This window comes from Ambystoma mexicanum, chromosome 3p (genome assembly GCF_040938575.1).
Source record: "Ambystoma mexicanum isolate Mex_15411 chromosome 3p, UKY_AmexF1_1, whole genome shotgun sequence".
Taxonomy (NCBI): Eukaryota; Metazoa; Chordata; class Amphibia; order Caudata; family Ambystomatidae; genus Ambystoma; species Ambystoma mexicanum.
In genome coordinates, this window is record NC_090925.1 from 1143647515 (window position 1) to 1143662311 (window position 14797).

A 14797-nucleotide genomic window follows, 5' to 3' on the forward strand; every position below is an offset into this window, starting at 1 on the left:
TAAAATGGCCCCGGTGTGTAATGCCAAGTTTAAGAGGCTACAAAGTCTGACTACCAAAGACAGGAGACAGAGAATGAAAAGGCACACTGCCTACACTACGTAGCCTAAGAGGGAATGGACATCCATAGTGGCATGACAATAACATGTATTTTAATGATGCCGACACCTGCCAACATCTGTAAATCCTCTGTACAAGTAAGCCTAAGGTTGATTGAGGAATTTGATAAGTAGCTTTTAAACTACTAAAGCTAGGAAATAGGATAATTGGTTCATCCTATCTGTACATGTCCTCTGTTTGCCTTCTTTGTTTTTGTATTTCAAGGGCTTGAATATATATACTAGTAGCCTTTATATTAGCCTATCTGTGAAGAAGTACCGATGTGCAGAACTCAGCGTTGATACCATTGTTTTTATTTTTGTTGTGAAATGCTCGAACATACTCAATGAACGCCCAGCAGCGATAGTGCTAGCTCTGTACATTTTGGCCGCAATCTAAGGGTCTACGTGTTGGTCAAGGTATGAATGTCAGCCCTGGTCAAAGGATTGTCCAGGCTGGCGTTGAAAAAAGTAGGCCTCAGGGACCATATTGTAGAGGTGAAGCCTGCCCACAACATAGAAAGGTAAAATATTAACAGAAATGTTGTCCTTAGGATTTAATCTACATAACGATCTCTAATCAAATTTAAAATCGTTGTCAACAGCCATTAACGTAAGGTTTTGCAATGTTTGTTTGTACCCAAGACCCAGTTTGACAAGATTATAATGTTCATGGGATTTCAAGTTCAAAGAGAAATCCTATTTCCAAACAAAAGTAACATAGACGTAACAGAAGGGATATCCTTCCCATGAGAGGGGCGAACCCTTTTACTAGAACTCTTGCAAGTAGTAGACCAGTGTTGCACCATGACTCTTATATGGGTTGTTTGTTTCCAGTGTAAAAATATACAATGTCACTGCGTATTTGATAAAGTATAAAGGTCCAATCAGTACACATTTGCCAAAGGCCACTCCTGAGGCCATCTCATACGTCGCCGATCCAGATAATTGTGTTGCCCTTCTTAATTCCTGACACCTCACAGTGCAATGTGTTTTGTCTCCCATTGATAACAAACAGTGAATCCGTAGCTGGCGTGATGAGGTACTGTCCAAATAACCCACTGTCCTTTACAACTCTGTTTTGTCTGTTCCACGGCCAGTCTTTTGATGCAATGGAGTCCTTTAGGTTCTTCAGAGTGTCCATTCTACCCGTAGACAGCTCCACATGGAGCACATCTTTTTGCGAATGTGAAGTTGCGTAGATATAATACTCGTTACCCTCAGTGAACGATGCTTGAAATGTCATGTCTGAGATGTGTAAGTGTGTTTGCAAGCTGTAGACCAACTTGATCTCCCCTTGAACGGTTATTGTCTGAACATGGATGCTGCCAGTTCCTTCATCTGCACTGACCAGATATCGCCCATCAGGGGAAATATAAGGTGTCCCAAATATGCCAGTGTTGGTTCCAATCACAGTATCCGTAACGCTATCAATAATAATCTGGTGCAATGTCGACATTGATCTATTACTCCTGCACTGGACAATGAAATAGCCGCCCATGTGAGTGTATGCCATGTGGAGTGGGCTGCAGCTGTAGTTTTTGAAGGAGATTGTCTTGACGTGTGTCACAGTGTCCAGGTCTATCTTATGAAGCGAAGATTCAGACTTGTTGATGATAAAACCAAATCTGCAAAAGAAATGGGACAAAGCGTTAACTCTTGAGACCGGGAAACAATGGATAAAACGACAGAAGTACATAAAGTTGACATTGTGATTTCATCTACTGATGCCAATGAGGCCAAAATGCTGTACTGATGTAAAAGGGCATTAACTGGTATAGAGTAGGACACCAATATGCAATTCTGGATGCACAATACTGTTATATTTGATGGTTTCCATCTAGCCTACATTTATTATGGCTAAGTATCAACATAGCATAAGCAAAAGGAGATACAGAACTAGGATTGGCAATTACAGTAATGGCAATGCTTCCTCTACAGGTGGGTCTTACATTCCAACAGATTAACTAAGTGCTTTAAGATAGAAAACACATTTAATAAATGCATTATTGTTTATCAATTAAAAGTGAAGCGCTGAAATAGAAGTCACTGGGGAATGCGGAATCACTTGTTTTAGTTTTGGAAACAACTTCTGTCTGTGATGAACTCTAGAGCGCAGCGAACAAATTGGTTACATTTCGTTCCACAACCCAGCACTAAGACAAATTCACTAGGTAAGTTGTGGTATTTTCCTTTTTTCCTTTGTATCCTCTTTGGTGGTGTCTGTGCTGTGACTGAGTGATGTCATGTAGTGATCATAGACTGTTCCCTATCCAGGGTTCGAGAGACATCAATTAGAGATGGATGTCTGGGTGGTGGGAGCCGGTGGGTCCCTATTCCTTTGTGTTCTTAAAATCAACTCGTAACTGTAACATGAATAAAGGAACTTATCTATAAAACTTACCTGAAAACTATAGCGTGATCTGTACAACAGGGCACTGCAAGTCATTTATCATAAACAATGTGTTGCATATGTCGGTTTGTAAGTGGATGTATTGTATCACAACAGATAGGGAGGAATCAGTCATAATGTGTTTCTCTCTTTCTTGAACTTCTTAAAGAGTGGAGAGTAGCTCAAAACAGCTGTGATATTATTCAGATATTTCTCTGATCTATTTTTGTTGTCTTTTTATCCTTCTTATTTAATGTATTCGAACATTTCGAAAATAAATAATACTGTTTTTTCTTTTTAGCCAACAGCTATAGAGTGATATTACAAAGCCCCTCCTTTCCCTTTTAGATAGGCACCACACTGCGGCCATTCTACGGTACACATCCTGATTTCACAGGGTTAATTTAGCACCTCTATGGGGTAAAGGTTAATAAATGTAGTACTTATAATCATTATATTCATTCTTTTCAATCAATGTGCTACAATATATTTTCGAGTATAGGGAAGAGTCATTTACTCGAATTAGACCCTATTTGTTACCATTTGAAAGATGATCAAATACATAATTTTTACTTGTGTATCTTGATGAATTTGCTTGCTATGTTTCCAAAGCTTTTTTACTGAGTAATGTGTAGATACCAGGAGAGTAAAGTCTTCATGTATGCGATTAACCCTCTGCAGAAACTACGCATCTTCCACCTGTAAATCCAGTCATCACCATGTTCAACCCCACAACTTCAGTCTAACCATCTTTCTTTATATTGTTAGATCATCTTGTTTAAGGGAAAAGTTCCTCCTGGTAAGCACATAAGCCGCCATTTACCGAGGACATATAGGGCCTGATTCACAGAACCTTTTCCTATGTTATTGCGCCATTATAAAACATGTCCATTAACCAGGCCCATAATTTACTTTATTATACGTTTCAGTTCATAGAACTTTTCATCTAAATCTTTACAATACATTTACATATTACACATACCAATACAATTAAGACATATTCTGTATAAAAAATCATATAGATTCATATAACTTCATATAAAATTTCCAAATCCTTGGCCTTGATGTATTACATGTATCATTCACATAACATTCACATACGTCCTATAGCTTTAACTAATGAAGCACATAACAAATGGCCAACATTATACGTTTTCGTAACCAAAATGCCTCAGATTAATAATGAATCAGCCCCTGTATCTTTCCCAAAATTCATGTGTCCTAAAAAGGAACATGCAGCATTTACCATAAACATAAAAAAACAATACAATTTCCACATCAACCCCTTTTCAAACGTATGGGCCGACAGGTGATATTCCTGACAACTTCTTAAGATCTCTCCCAGAAATACCTCTGGACATTCACCCAAACTTGGTATAGAGCTATGTGTGCTGAGGTGGACTTCGTACTCAGGCAGAAATTCCAGAAAACTTTACTCTGGATAGCTTCATAATTGGGGACCAGATGCGGACATGTGCAAATTGATGTTTATACACAGTGTTGCTCAAAATATAAATGTATCTTTTTTAATGTGTTATCACTGCAAAAATAGGCGAAGTGTATGGGATGAAAAGGGATACATAGAAAGTAGACAGCGTTTGAGCATTATCGAGCATTTAACATTATATTTATTATTGAGAAAATTGTAAAAGGCCATATTTCCTTTTTTATTGTAACCCAAACAGTAGGTAAATAGCTAATCAGCTTTCTGCATAGTGTTCTCATTCATTTAAACCGTTTACTACATGAACATGTTTCAGCAATACCTTGTTTCTGATCTTCTTTGGGTAATGATATTGTACAAAGACAAAAGGAATGTTCAAGTGGTAACAACCACTGCTGGGAGTTATTTGGCTATGAAAACTGGCCACCAAGTGCTTATTAACTGATTGGTTGGGCTTCTTTCCATTACTTCTAAAAGTAAGAGCATGGTATCCACATGTTTCCTTGGCCTGCCTTTGCTCGAAGCAAGATATCTTGTGCCAGCAAGTCATGGCACTCTATGGCACCGTCTATGCTACCAACACTTATAAAGGAGCTGGTCAGGGAATATCCTTAGTCAGATGCTCTCATCAAATGTAGCAAGAAGGGAAATGTCCTTAGTCAGGTGTTCCAGTCCAAAGAAGCAATATTGTTGACTGCTCCCATCACCACATCCTGATCATTTATCTAAAACCACTTCTCCCAACCCACATGATACACATGCAGAAGTCCATGAATTCCCACTGAGGGAACGCCTGTTTCCATTCAAATTAAAGGCTTTATTGCAGATAAGAAGTGTTATTTCCCCCATGGCATGCCTATCTTTTGACACATCGTTTTAGTCTCCAGCTTTACCTTTACTGGGCTTGTGCTATTATTTTCTGGGGTTTCCAAACATGATTTGTTTAATTAATCATCATTGTTTATTTTCACTAGTTCCTCAAGAAAGATGGTCCAGCGTGCATTGCACGTTTGGTATTACAAAAATGGTTGTAATGTTAATTGTGAAGACTATTTCTTTTAGAAGCACCCCATTAATACATGTTCACCTATTTGGATAACTAATATTTCTAGTAAATTCCAGATATTTATTTTCTTGATATTAATGTAGGTTTCACTTAAAACAGATTTATCACCAAAATGGAAGAAGAGCATGGTTTTGGTGACTATACAGTTGAACACTAACAAAGCTGAATCCTAATGATAAGTAAAGATGTTAGCTCTAAGACAGACTGCTCAGAAAGTGAAGTGACCCTCAACATGCATGAAGGAACCTAGGTTGTCATGAGTCTTCAAAATATAACGTTTTGTTATCATCAGTGGAAAAACATTTGGTAACAGTTTTAGCTTTTTATAGAAAAGAAAGAGGTAGCTAAAAAAAAACAGTAGAAAAACACCTTTGCAGTGCGATTGACTTTATATTAGGGAAATCGTTAAACTAGACTGTTTTTGTGCCGTAGCATAGCCATTCCAATTTTTGTTGAATTTGCACTTTGTACCTTGGGAGTGACTGTTTTCGGAATAACCTCAGCATCCTCGACATTTGCTGACATCAACCTTACATATGTATTAAGCTTTAGACTTTAAAAAAAAAAAAAGCTTATATTTTTCCACTTTCCAACTATATCAATGATATTTATTTTTTTACACACTCAGACAAGACCCTTCTTCATAGCTGAGAAAGTAGATTGGGCCACACTAGCGGTTGATACGAGCTACTGAAGCCCACAGTACAAAGACCGATCACCTAAGTACATCACTTTTTTAAATGTTTACTTTCAGTCACTTATGGCCCCTTCTGTCATACTGAACATGATGCAGTACGACAACTGTGAAACAACAATGGATACATCTTTTTTGCGTGTATATGTTTTCCCCGATGGAGCTTTTTGGAAGAGGCATGACAATCCTCGCGAGGCCTCCTACTAGAGTTTTGGGGCGTTAGGACCTGTTTCCAAAGGTGAACCGGCTGCTAGGCCAACGTTCATCATTTCCTAGGCCAGTCCATTGCCATGTGATCTTCCTTGTCGACAAAGATGTACAGGCCTTAGCAGACACAACTAAAAGTTTGTAATAGGAAGGCAACTCCATATTTCATGAGCAATTTCTTGCAGAAAGTGGACAACTCCTACCTGGCTAACCTGCCAGAGGTTTAACATGCACTCACGTCACATGTCACGGTGGGTGGATGGGAGCACTGCATACCTGATGTGATTGATGATAAGGTTTGTGGGAGGGATGAAGAAATCATCAACGCCTTCAAAAGCTGTACGAATGACAAGCTGATTTTCTCCACCACTCGCTTCCGGTATAACCTGCAAAAAAAGTATTTCTGCTGAGTGTATATACACGGGTGCATTTGATAAAAAGAGAGACTGGAAGGTAATAGCACAACACTGCAAAGCAAATGATTTTGAATATAGCCTGCTTGTTGCGTCAGGATGTTGAAAGCACTGCGTTCAGTGAAACATGTACACGCTAGCAACAAAAGCATGATAAAAGTTTGGTGCATAGTGAAACGTGTCATCACCGGTGGCACCCTAGTGCACTCCTGGAATAAAGAACAGCTGATGCTTCCTTTCTGAAGAACTTTGGCGTGCAGTCGGTCAGGCCCTGCACAAGGCCATTCCTTAGTGTCCTTGAAATTGAGATGTTAACACTGCCTTACTGACCACACCAGCACACGAGAAATAACTCATTAATCTTGCGGTTGAGCGGAGTTGTGGTTTCCTTGTCAAACCTGACTGTGGTCCATATATCCATGTGCAATTCATTACTTATCAGCCCAGGGGTGTTGCTAGGTCTGGCAAAGATCCAGGGCTATACTAATGTCGGGACCTTTGCGATTCGGGGCTAGCTAGCCCTTTGGTTGTAGCCCCTGAGATTCTATCTGGGGCTACAACCAAAATACCCAGGGCTATAGCCCCCTCAATCCCGCTAGCAACACCTCTGCACACCAGGAGAGTATGCAAACACAAGGACACACTGAACCAGCATGTGCTCTTGAGCATAGTCACAACATGGCAAAGGTAGAATTGTATTCAACACTGTGATGTTGTGCAGAAGAAACAGTTCAGGATTTCATAGCTGATGTAAGAGGCCATTACTGTCCTCACAGAAAACAAACACTCAATTCTTGGGAGATAAAAGACCTTGGTTGCTTTTATTCAAATCTCAACATACAAATGTACACAATATATTATACGGCGGCGATAGCCGCCCTATAGTTAAGGTGAGTCAGACTCCCATAGGAACCCCTTAAAATTCTATTGTTAATGTTTGATTCGGGTAACGGATTTGTTCGAAATTTCAAAAGTGACTAGGGGCTCATCCCAGCCTGCCCCAGCCCCTCAGACTGAAATGTTTCATAAAGATACATTAAAAAATAAAAAAGTTATTAAGAAGACAAAAAAGAAAATGTTTCCAAAGTTGCAGCCTACTTCCCATTCATTTTCCCATAGACATAGATGGTCACTTTTTGCCCAAGCACACAGCCCAAACCGCTGGATGGATTTGGACCAGTTCCAAAACAACTTGGGCATGAACAGTTCGCTTGTGACCCATGCTTGGCTTGTGGTTATTCAAAGCAGTAGTTATTTAACTATTTGTTGGAGAAGGGGGTGCCCCTTCTTAAAAATAGATAGCTATATGATATTATATGATATGATAAGGCATTTATACCGTGTTTATACACAAGTGTTTCAAGGCGCGATTTACCCCAAACTGGGTGTTTTTAGAAATAAAAACACTTCATCTTGTATTTCTCTCAATGTGATAGATATTCGAGGTTATAGCCAAGGATATGGGAAAATGAAACACAGGAAAAAAGCCATTTGCTGGTCAAAAATATGGTAAAAAAAAGGTCAAAAACATGCAAATGCCATCAGGCTCAAGGTGAGGGGTGGTGACTACAGGGCACCAAGTGAAATTTGGTAGTTGGAGGGGGTCTAGGGACTGAGTTTGCAACACAAAGCTTTTTGTAGCCTCGGCTATAGCCGCATGTAGCCAACATCTCAATAAAGCAAACTGTTTCACAGAAACAGTGTGTGTTGTGGGGGAAAAGGAGAGGGCAGAGGAGGAGAGGAGGCCATATGAGGAGTGGGAAGAGCTGGCACAGATGAGGGGGGCACTTGCTGAGGGCCTGGGGAGCAGGAATGCATTTTTTGCAGCTGTTTTTCCATTATTCATGGCTATATTTGAGGCATAAAGGACTATGGATAGCCAAGTGTATGCGTTTTTCAGTACCCACGGTTACAGTCCTGTTTTGTTCTTTTTTAAAGATATTTGTACAGCTATTGTGATGCTGGGGGTGAAAAACCTTGCCATCCAGGTCTCCCATCGATGCAGTAACCAGGACAGACCCTTCTTAGCTTCAAAGTGAAGAATGGGCCAGCCTCCTCAGGCCATGTTGCCTGATAAGTGCAGCAAACTTACAAGACCACTAACGTGTCGGACCAGTCCTTTCTTTAAAGCTAAGCAGGGTCAGTCCCAGATACTGCACGGATCAGCGACCAAATAGATATCCACATTTTCTTCTTTTTTTTTAAACCATGCTAGTATTGCACTCAGAGACCATTTTTTGCCTTTTGCTGAATTGCATTCTGGTATTTGTAGTCGCCGAGTTAATAATAGAAAATAACTGGGATGAACCCTGCATCTTCACAGTGAAGAAGGGGTGAGCCCCCTGCGGCAATGTGAAGGACACGTGAATGGACAGCGTACATTTTTTTCAGAGGGCATAGGCAACCCCTTATTTTTTTGGGAGGTTTGTAAGCTTGCTCAATTATTTGGAAACGAGGATATTACTCAGGTTGTCATATTCCCAGTGCAGACCCTTACTCACAAGACCACAAGCACTTGTTTCATATTGGCCTTTTATACTTTGCCAGAATATTTATTGGAACATTTCCTCTCTCAGGATATTTTTCTTGTGTTCATTATTTTTTTTAAAGTCCAATGCTATTTTGTCTTGCACACTTTAGTTTAACGAGTAGGTCTTTTGAACTGCATTTATATATTTCACTTTAAGATATATGCTCACTTACTATGCATATATTCATGGGTGCCACCTTTTGATTTTCACTATTGTGGGCCAATGTTCCTCGGCATATGTTATTCTTGCAGCTGGTCAATTTGTTCCCTTTTACTTCTTGCTTGAATGTTAGTTGGGGTTGTGCGATGTATCACAACGGTCACCAAGAGAGCGGCCATAAAACAAGGGGCTTGCAGCACGCTGCTTAGTCAAAGTGTGTGATCATCTGCAAATGATTTCATCGTACAGGGCATTAACTAAAACATTGGCAGTTCTCAAAGCCTGCAATCTTTTATACATAATAATAAACAGATATTTTTACAGCTACAGTGACATTGGGGAGAAATATCACTGGTGACCTGGCTCTCCCATCCATGCAGTAACCAAGACCGACCCTGCTTAGCTTCAAAGCGAGGACAAGGCAAGCCCACCTCAAGCCATGGTGCCTAATAAGTGAGGCAAAGATACAATACCACTTACAGCAATATGTCCTGAAGGGGCCAGCCTCTTCCTCACTTTGAAGCTAAGTCAGTCCCGGTTACAGCATGGATGGGCGACAGTCCACAGTCTGGTGCCGTTCGTTTTCTTCATTTTAAATAACTCATAACACACTAAGAAAACGCATGGCATCTGCTTTCTTTTTAAACCGTGCTTCTGTCAGTCCTTGAAAGTATTTCATTCAGAGACAGTTTTTTTGCCTTTTGCTGAATTGCATTCTGGTGTTTGTAGTCTGCCAGTCATGAGCATATAATGGCACAATTATACACTTTGTGCCTAAAATAGTTCAATAAGGATTTATATATTTGAGTGACACTATGGAATGTGTACTTTTCAAGTAATCTTTATAAAGCAGAGTATTGTTGAAAGCGAGACATGAGGGTGAGGAGGGGAAATTATGAAAGGGCAAGTAGAGAGTTTGTAAAACTGGACACTGGTGCAGTTATTCTCCCCTGATTGTGGCTGCTTTTCAAGGCACAAGTAAATTACACACGTGGGTGATGAGTGTCTTTATTGTATTGTATATGGCTAGTGGTCTGAAAGCATTAAAAAAATCTATGGAATAACACAAATCTTGAAATTCAAAGAAAAAATGTTAGTTGCAGGGACGTTAAGGTGAGCAGTACATTGTAACGAAACCTTTGAAATTCAAGGACGCATTTTTAGTCTCAGAGACATTAAGGTGAGAACTTAACGTAACAAAAAACCTGAAATTCACCTTAACCCACCTTAACTTTGAGCCCCCTGTTGCGCAGCCTATGACCACAAAGATGAAATCACTGATCACACCAGTGATGACATCACTAATTACATTACATTACAACAGTAACTGCCATTAAGCATGGCCTTTAGCCATGGTCAGTGTGCATAGCCAGATATATTTTAACACATGAATGTGTACTAGGCATGGCCTTCAGTTATGGACAGTGGTCACAACCTCCACCAATGTGCACTGAATATTTTAAAACACTAGCAGGCTAAGTATAGATTTGGTCTTTACCAGTGGATACAGATTTCAACCGTGTCCACTATATATTAGATACACTCATCAGGCACTAGACATGGACTAAAGCACAATACTGCAGTGGCCACAAACTTTAGCTGTGCCCACTATACATTCTAACATATAAATAGGCCACTGGCCATGGCCTTTGACCTTGAGCACCTTGATGAACTGTTGCATTACCAAGAGTAATTGCTGTGCTATCCTGACAAAATAGTTTCCTTTGAAGAAGAAGTGTGATGTGCTAATAATTGCTTTGCCTTTTTGAAGAAAACAATTGTCTTGCTTTTGAATTTGTGTTTCGAAGGAGAGGCATTTACTTTGCCCAGCAGGAGACTGTGCAAGATAACAGTTGCTTGGATTTATGAACAAGCATTCGAGAAAGAGACATTTACTTTGCCAAGTGGACGGATACATTTAATGGAGAAAAAAAAACGTTTTGTGCTGTGTTGAATGGAACTTTGTTATTGCACAGAAATGTATTGAATTCAAACGTTGCTCAGGGTAATCCTGAATTGATCCAGGGAAAGGGAGTACAACCCTGGTCACAAGGAGTACTTTCTGAAGTCTTTGAGTTTGAATTGGTATAATGTTTTGTGGAACTGAAAACAGCCAAACATTCCTTGTATTGTTTTGTTGTGTGGATTAGTGTGATGGTCAGAGTCTTTTTGGAAACGAGGTCATTTTGTTTTACTTTTATTCGCTAGACAGGGCCATCCTTCACAGGCTAGGGACAGATAGGCATTTAGCACACCCATTTTCATTTAATAAAATTGCAACTTTTGAGAAAAATATATCTTTGTGTCTGTCTTGAATTTCAGACCCCTCACACTCCTTAGTGACATTAATCAGATACTAATATGCAGTCAAAATCTTCAGGGCTCTCTACAACTATTACTTCCAAGCTCCTCTGCTTTGTGTTCATGCTCCAAACTCACCTGTTATTGAGCTCCAAACTGTCTGCTCAAAACTTTAGTTCCCCTCTTCCATCACCAATCTCCTTCACTAACTGTGAGCTTGTGTCCTCAAAGGGCCTCCATCCCACCTTCCACCCTCTCTCTGACGTACATAGACTCAGGTGTCATAGCCGGGATTAGACTTTGGTCTCTGCCCCTTTGGGTGAATTATATTGATGGTGGGGGGCATGGGAATGCTTTGTCCCTTCCCTTTTGGTCTTCCTCGCCATGGCCCTATCTTCTAGCCTCTCGCTTGGATAAGGGAATCATATGTGATTGTATAATATAATGAACTTGGGAGTCTTTGTTCTGAGGGCCTGGGTGGGACTCCAGTGACTGCTGGACCACATGCTCATGAGGGACGTCTGTCCTTTTAGAGTTTCTAACTCCCTCTTCCTTTTTAGGTTGCCGGTATAGGGACTGGCATGTGGATTCACCGATGCCACACATATAGGCTCAAAATGTCATGATTCTTTCTTGTGTTTTCAATTCTCAAACATTGTGCCTCATTCTGAATAAATCACAAACTTAAAACAAGTTCTGATTTCTTTCAACATGCGTTTACATTGTGGAAAACCTGAGAAACAGAAGCCAGGAGTACATCTTATGCACTGAATTTAAAATTGGTATAGATTTCTTTTAAACCGTGCTTGCACGCATTTGAGATGGAGCTTTCTGCAGGATCAATAGATTTACTTTCAGATCCTTTGAGAATGAATAGGAAAGATGAAGCCTTGCTTAAAGAATATTTGCATTGAGCTCCTCATCTACCAATCAATACTTGTCTCATCTTCCATGGCAGCCATACTGGTCTCTACCATGCATTCTGCGCTGGTTTCAGGGGCAAATATTAAGAAACAAAAACCTTTGTCGACTAGACAAAAGCTGTGGATGGGGCCTCCACATGACCCCATGTCAGCACAAATCCATTCCTGGGTGATTATTTTACAAATGGTGGCATTAGGGGCTTACGTCCCATTTCCATAGTTGATGTTAACTGCCGCAGTGCATTATTGTGTCCAATGAAAGCCCAGAACATGGAAAGCGGTGTGCCACTAACATTGTGTCATCTTGCCATCCCACTGAACACCCTGCCTAACATATTTTAGGACTGGTGCAGACTCCAGTCCTGGAATATGTGGAGAAAGTATTGGATAGTGGCTGAAAATAAATATTGTTTACCCAACAATGTTTGTTTTCAGCTCTCAAAACGCAGCATAACAGCCACCCTACCAGTGATTTCTGCAAAGGACTGTCATAACAAGAGGCTAGTAATTCGGTTAAGAGGATCAAGTCGGGAGAAAGGTGAGCATAGATATTGAAGGCTGGGCAAAGGGAGATTAAGCAAATCACAGTCTTGCAGCCTGAGAAGGCACTTCTGGATGTGATCCAAGGTTAAATGTCAGCACAGGGCAACTCCTGGCTGACTTGGGTCAGGATTAGGCACCATCTGAACTCTTGTAATTGGTCTAGTTCTAGGAAGTTTCCCTTCAAATACTTCAGTGGGGAATTCACAGGTGACAGAATCATATTTTCTAAAGGGAAAGAGCTGACTTTTAGGCGCTATCAGAGCCGACATTGTAACAGTCTAAAGATAGAATGCCATTGTTAAATAGAGCAATAGGCTGAGTGACTGAATTTATGATTAGTGAGTGCTTCGTTTCAATATGCTATGACATGCGAAATTTCATTTTAAACCACAATTTCTAGAACTGTGAATAGAATGTAATTATAACATTGTCACTATCCTTATCCTTTGTATACAGGAATCATTTTAGCACAGCTCAAATCAGGGATGTCATTTCACCAAAATGCCAGGGGTAGCAGAAGTTACATCACACGACCCTTGACCTCTGATGACATCACAAAAAGTTATGTCATTTGACCGCACCCAAAAGTGACATCACGGGAAATAATGGAACATGACCTTTCACCCCTTGACAAACAGGAAGGGGCATCACATAGCATTGTTGTTAAGTACACTACAAAAAATATGGTTATGATATCACCGTAAATTGATATAGATTTCATACAAGAAAGGATCACCATATGTATCGTTAATATCAGTGTGTACAGGCCCATATTAACAAATGAATGTGAATACAAGCGGACGTCCAAGGCCATATGATAATGGTGTGTTACTATATAACACTTACGCTTAAGCGCTTTATGTAGAACAAATATACATACAATTTCACCCAAACTCTGTTGGTACTTATTTATTAACCTAAGAAGGATGAAAGGCAAAGTTGGCTTTGCCAGGATTCGAACCTGCAACCTACAGATCACACACACATCGCAGCAGCAAGCGCCCGCCCACTAAGCTGTCTCACCGGCTATAGTTATTTAATTGGCTATGGTAAAATGAGCAATTACATGTCTGAATGTTCTCAAAGTCAGAAAGCAAATTCACTCAGTACTAGATACCATTAAACTGGTAATTGAGATTTTAAAACAGGCCAGTTCATCTGCAGGTTTGGTGCAAGGTTGGCCACATGTCAAACATGCGTGGATCTACTTTCAGGCTTCAGAGATTGGCAAAATACATACCATTTCGGGGGTTCATAACTTTACTTTACTTTATAAATGTATATTGCGCAATCCATGAACCCGTAGGCTTGAGGGCGCAACAACAAAGAAAGACCAACAACGAATCGGGATCCTGAAGACCACAAAAAACAAGTAGGGATCAGAGCAAAATGATTAAGCAAACATAAGAGTTTTGAGATTCTTTTTAAATATTTCAGTGGACCTTATGCTCCTAAAAAGTGTGCATTAAAGAAATGAGACTAGCGCTGGGAAAGCTGCGCACTCACACAGCATCCCGTACTCTGGGAAATCGTTACCTCATACATGCAAACAAACATCCTGAACAGAATACCATGGAAAGAGCAACGATAGGCACATTGAAACAAAGCATTAATTGTTGCGCAATGAAATCACGGGCCACTTTATGTGCTATGCTCAAACATTTCTACAGTGTGCACAAGGATTTTGTCAAGTGACCGAGGACACATGGCTCGACATGTCTTGTGATGATCATAAGAGAGACAATGGCAGAAAAAAAAACATGCTATAACTGCAACTTGCCAAAAGCAAAATACATTGCCCAAAATGAATGCTTATTCTACTCCAAATGATTTTTGGACGTTTTTGTCTGTATTGTGAATTTGAGGTGTTTAAGAACAGACTAAATCTGTGACTCACCCCTTTAAGTGTGCTTGAAATAAACATTGAATGAGTCTAGTAATTATTGTATAGAATTCCAGAAAGAGAAGTTATTTGTTATTCCTATTCTTTCTTATTTAGGGTCCCTGCTCAAACTGTTACACGAGTGG

At 40.0% G+C, this 14797-nt stretch overlaps 1 protein-coding gene across 2 annotated transcripts in view; it reads right to left on the bottom strand.

Moving 5' to 3' along the window:
• Positions 1-389: 389 nt before the first annotated feature.
• FSTL4 (follistatin like 4) overlaps positions 390-14797 on the bottom strand; it is a 2447383-nt gene continuing 2432975 nt past the window's right edge. For both annotated transcript variants that reach the window (XM_069652538.1, XM_069652539.1), the window contains 2 exons: positions 6176-6285; positions 390-1724 (listed from right to left, as the gene is read on the bottom strand). In XM_069652538.1, coding sequence (XP_069508639.1) covers positions 1022-1724; positions 6176-6285 — 813 coding nt within the window. In that variant the 3' untranslated portion in view covers positions 390-1021. The remainder of the gene's footprint in view (positions 1725-6175; positions 6286-14797) is intronic.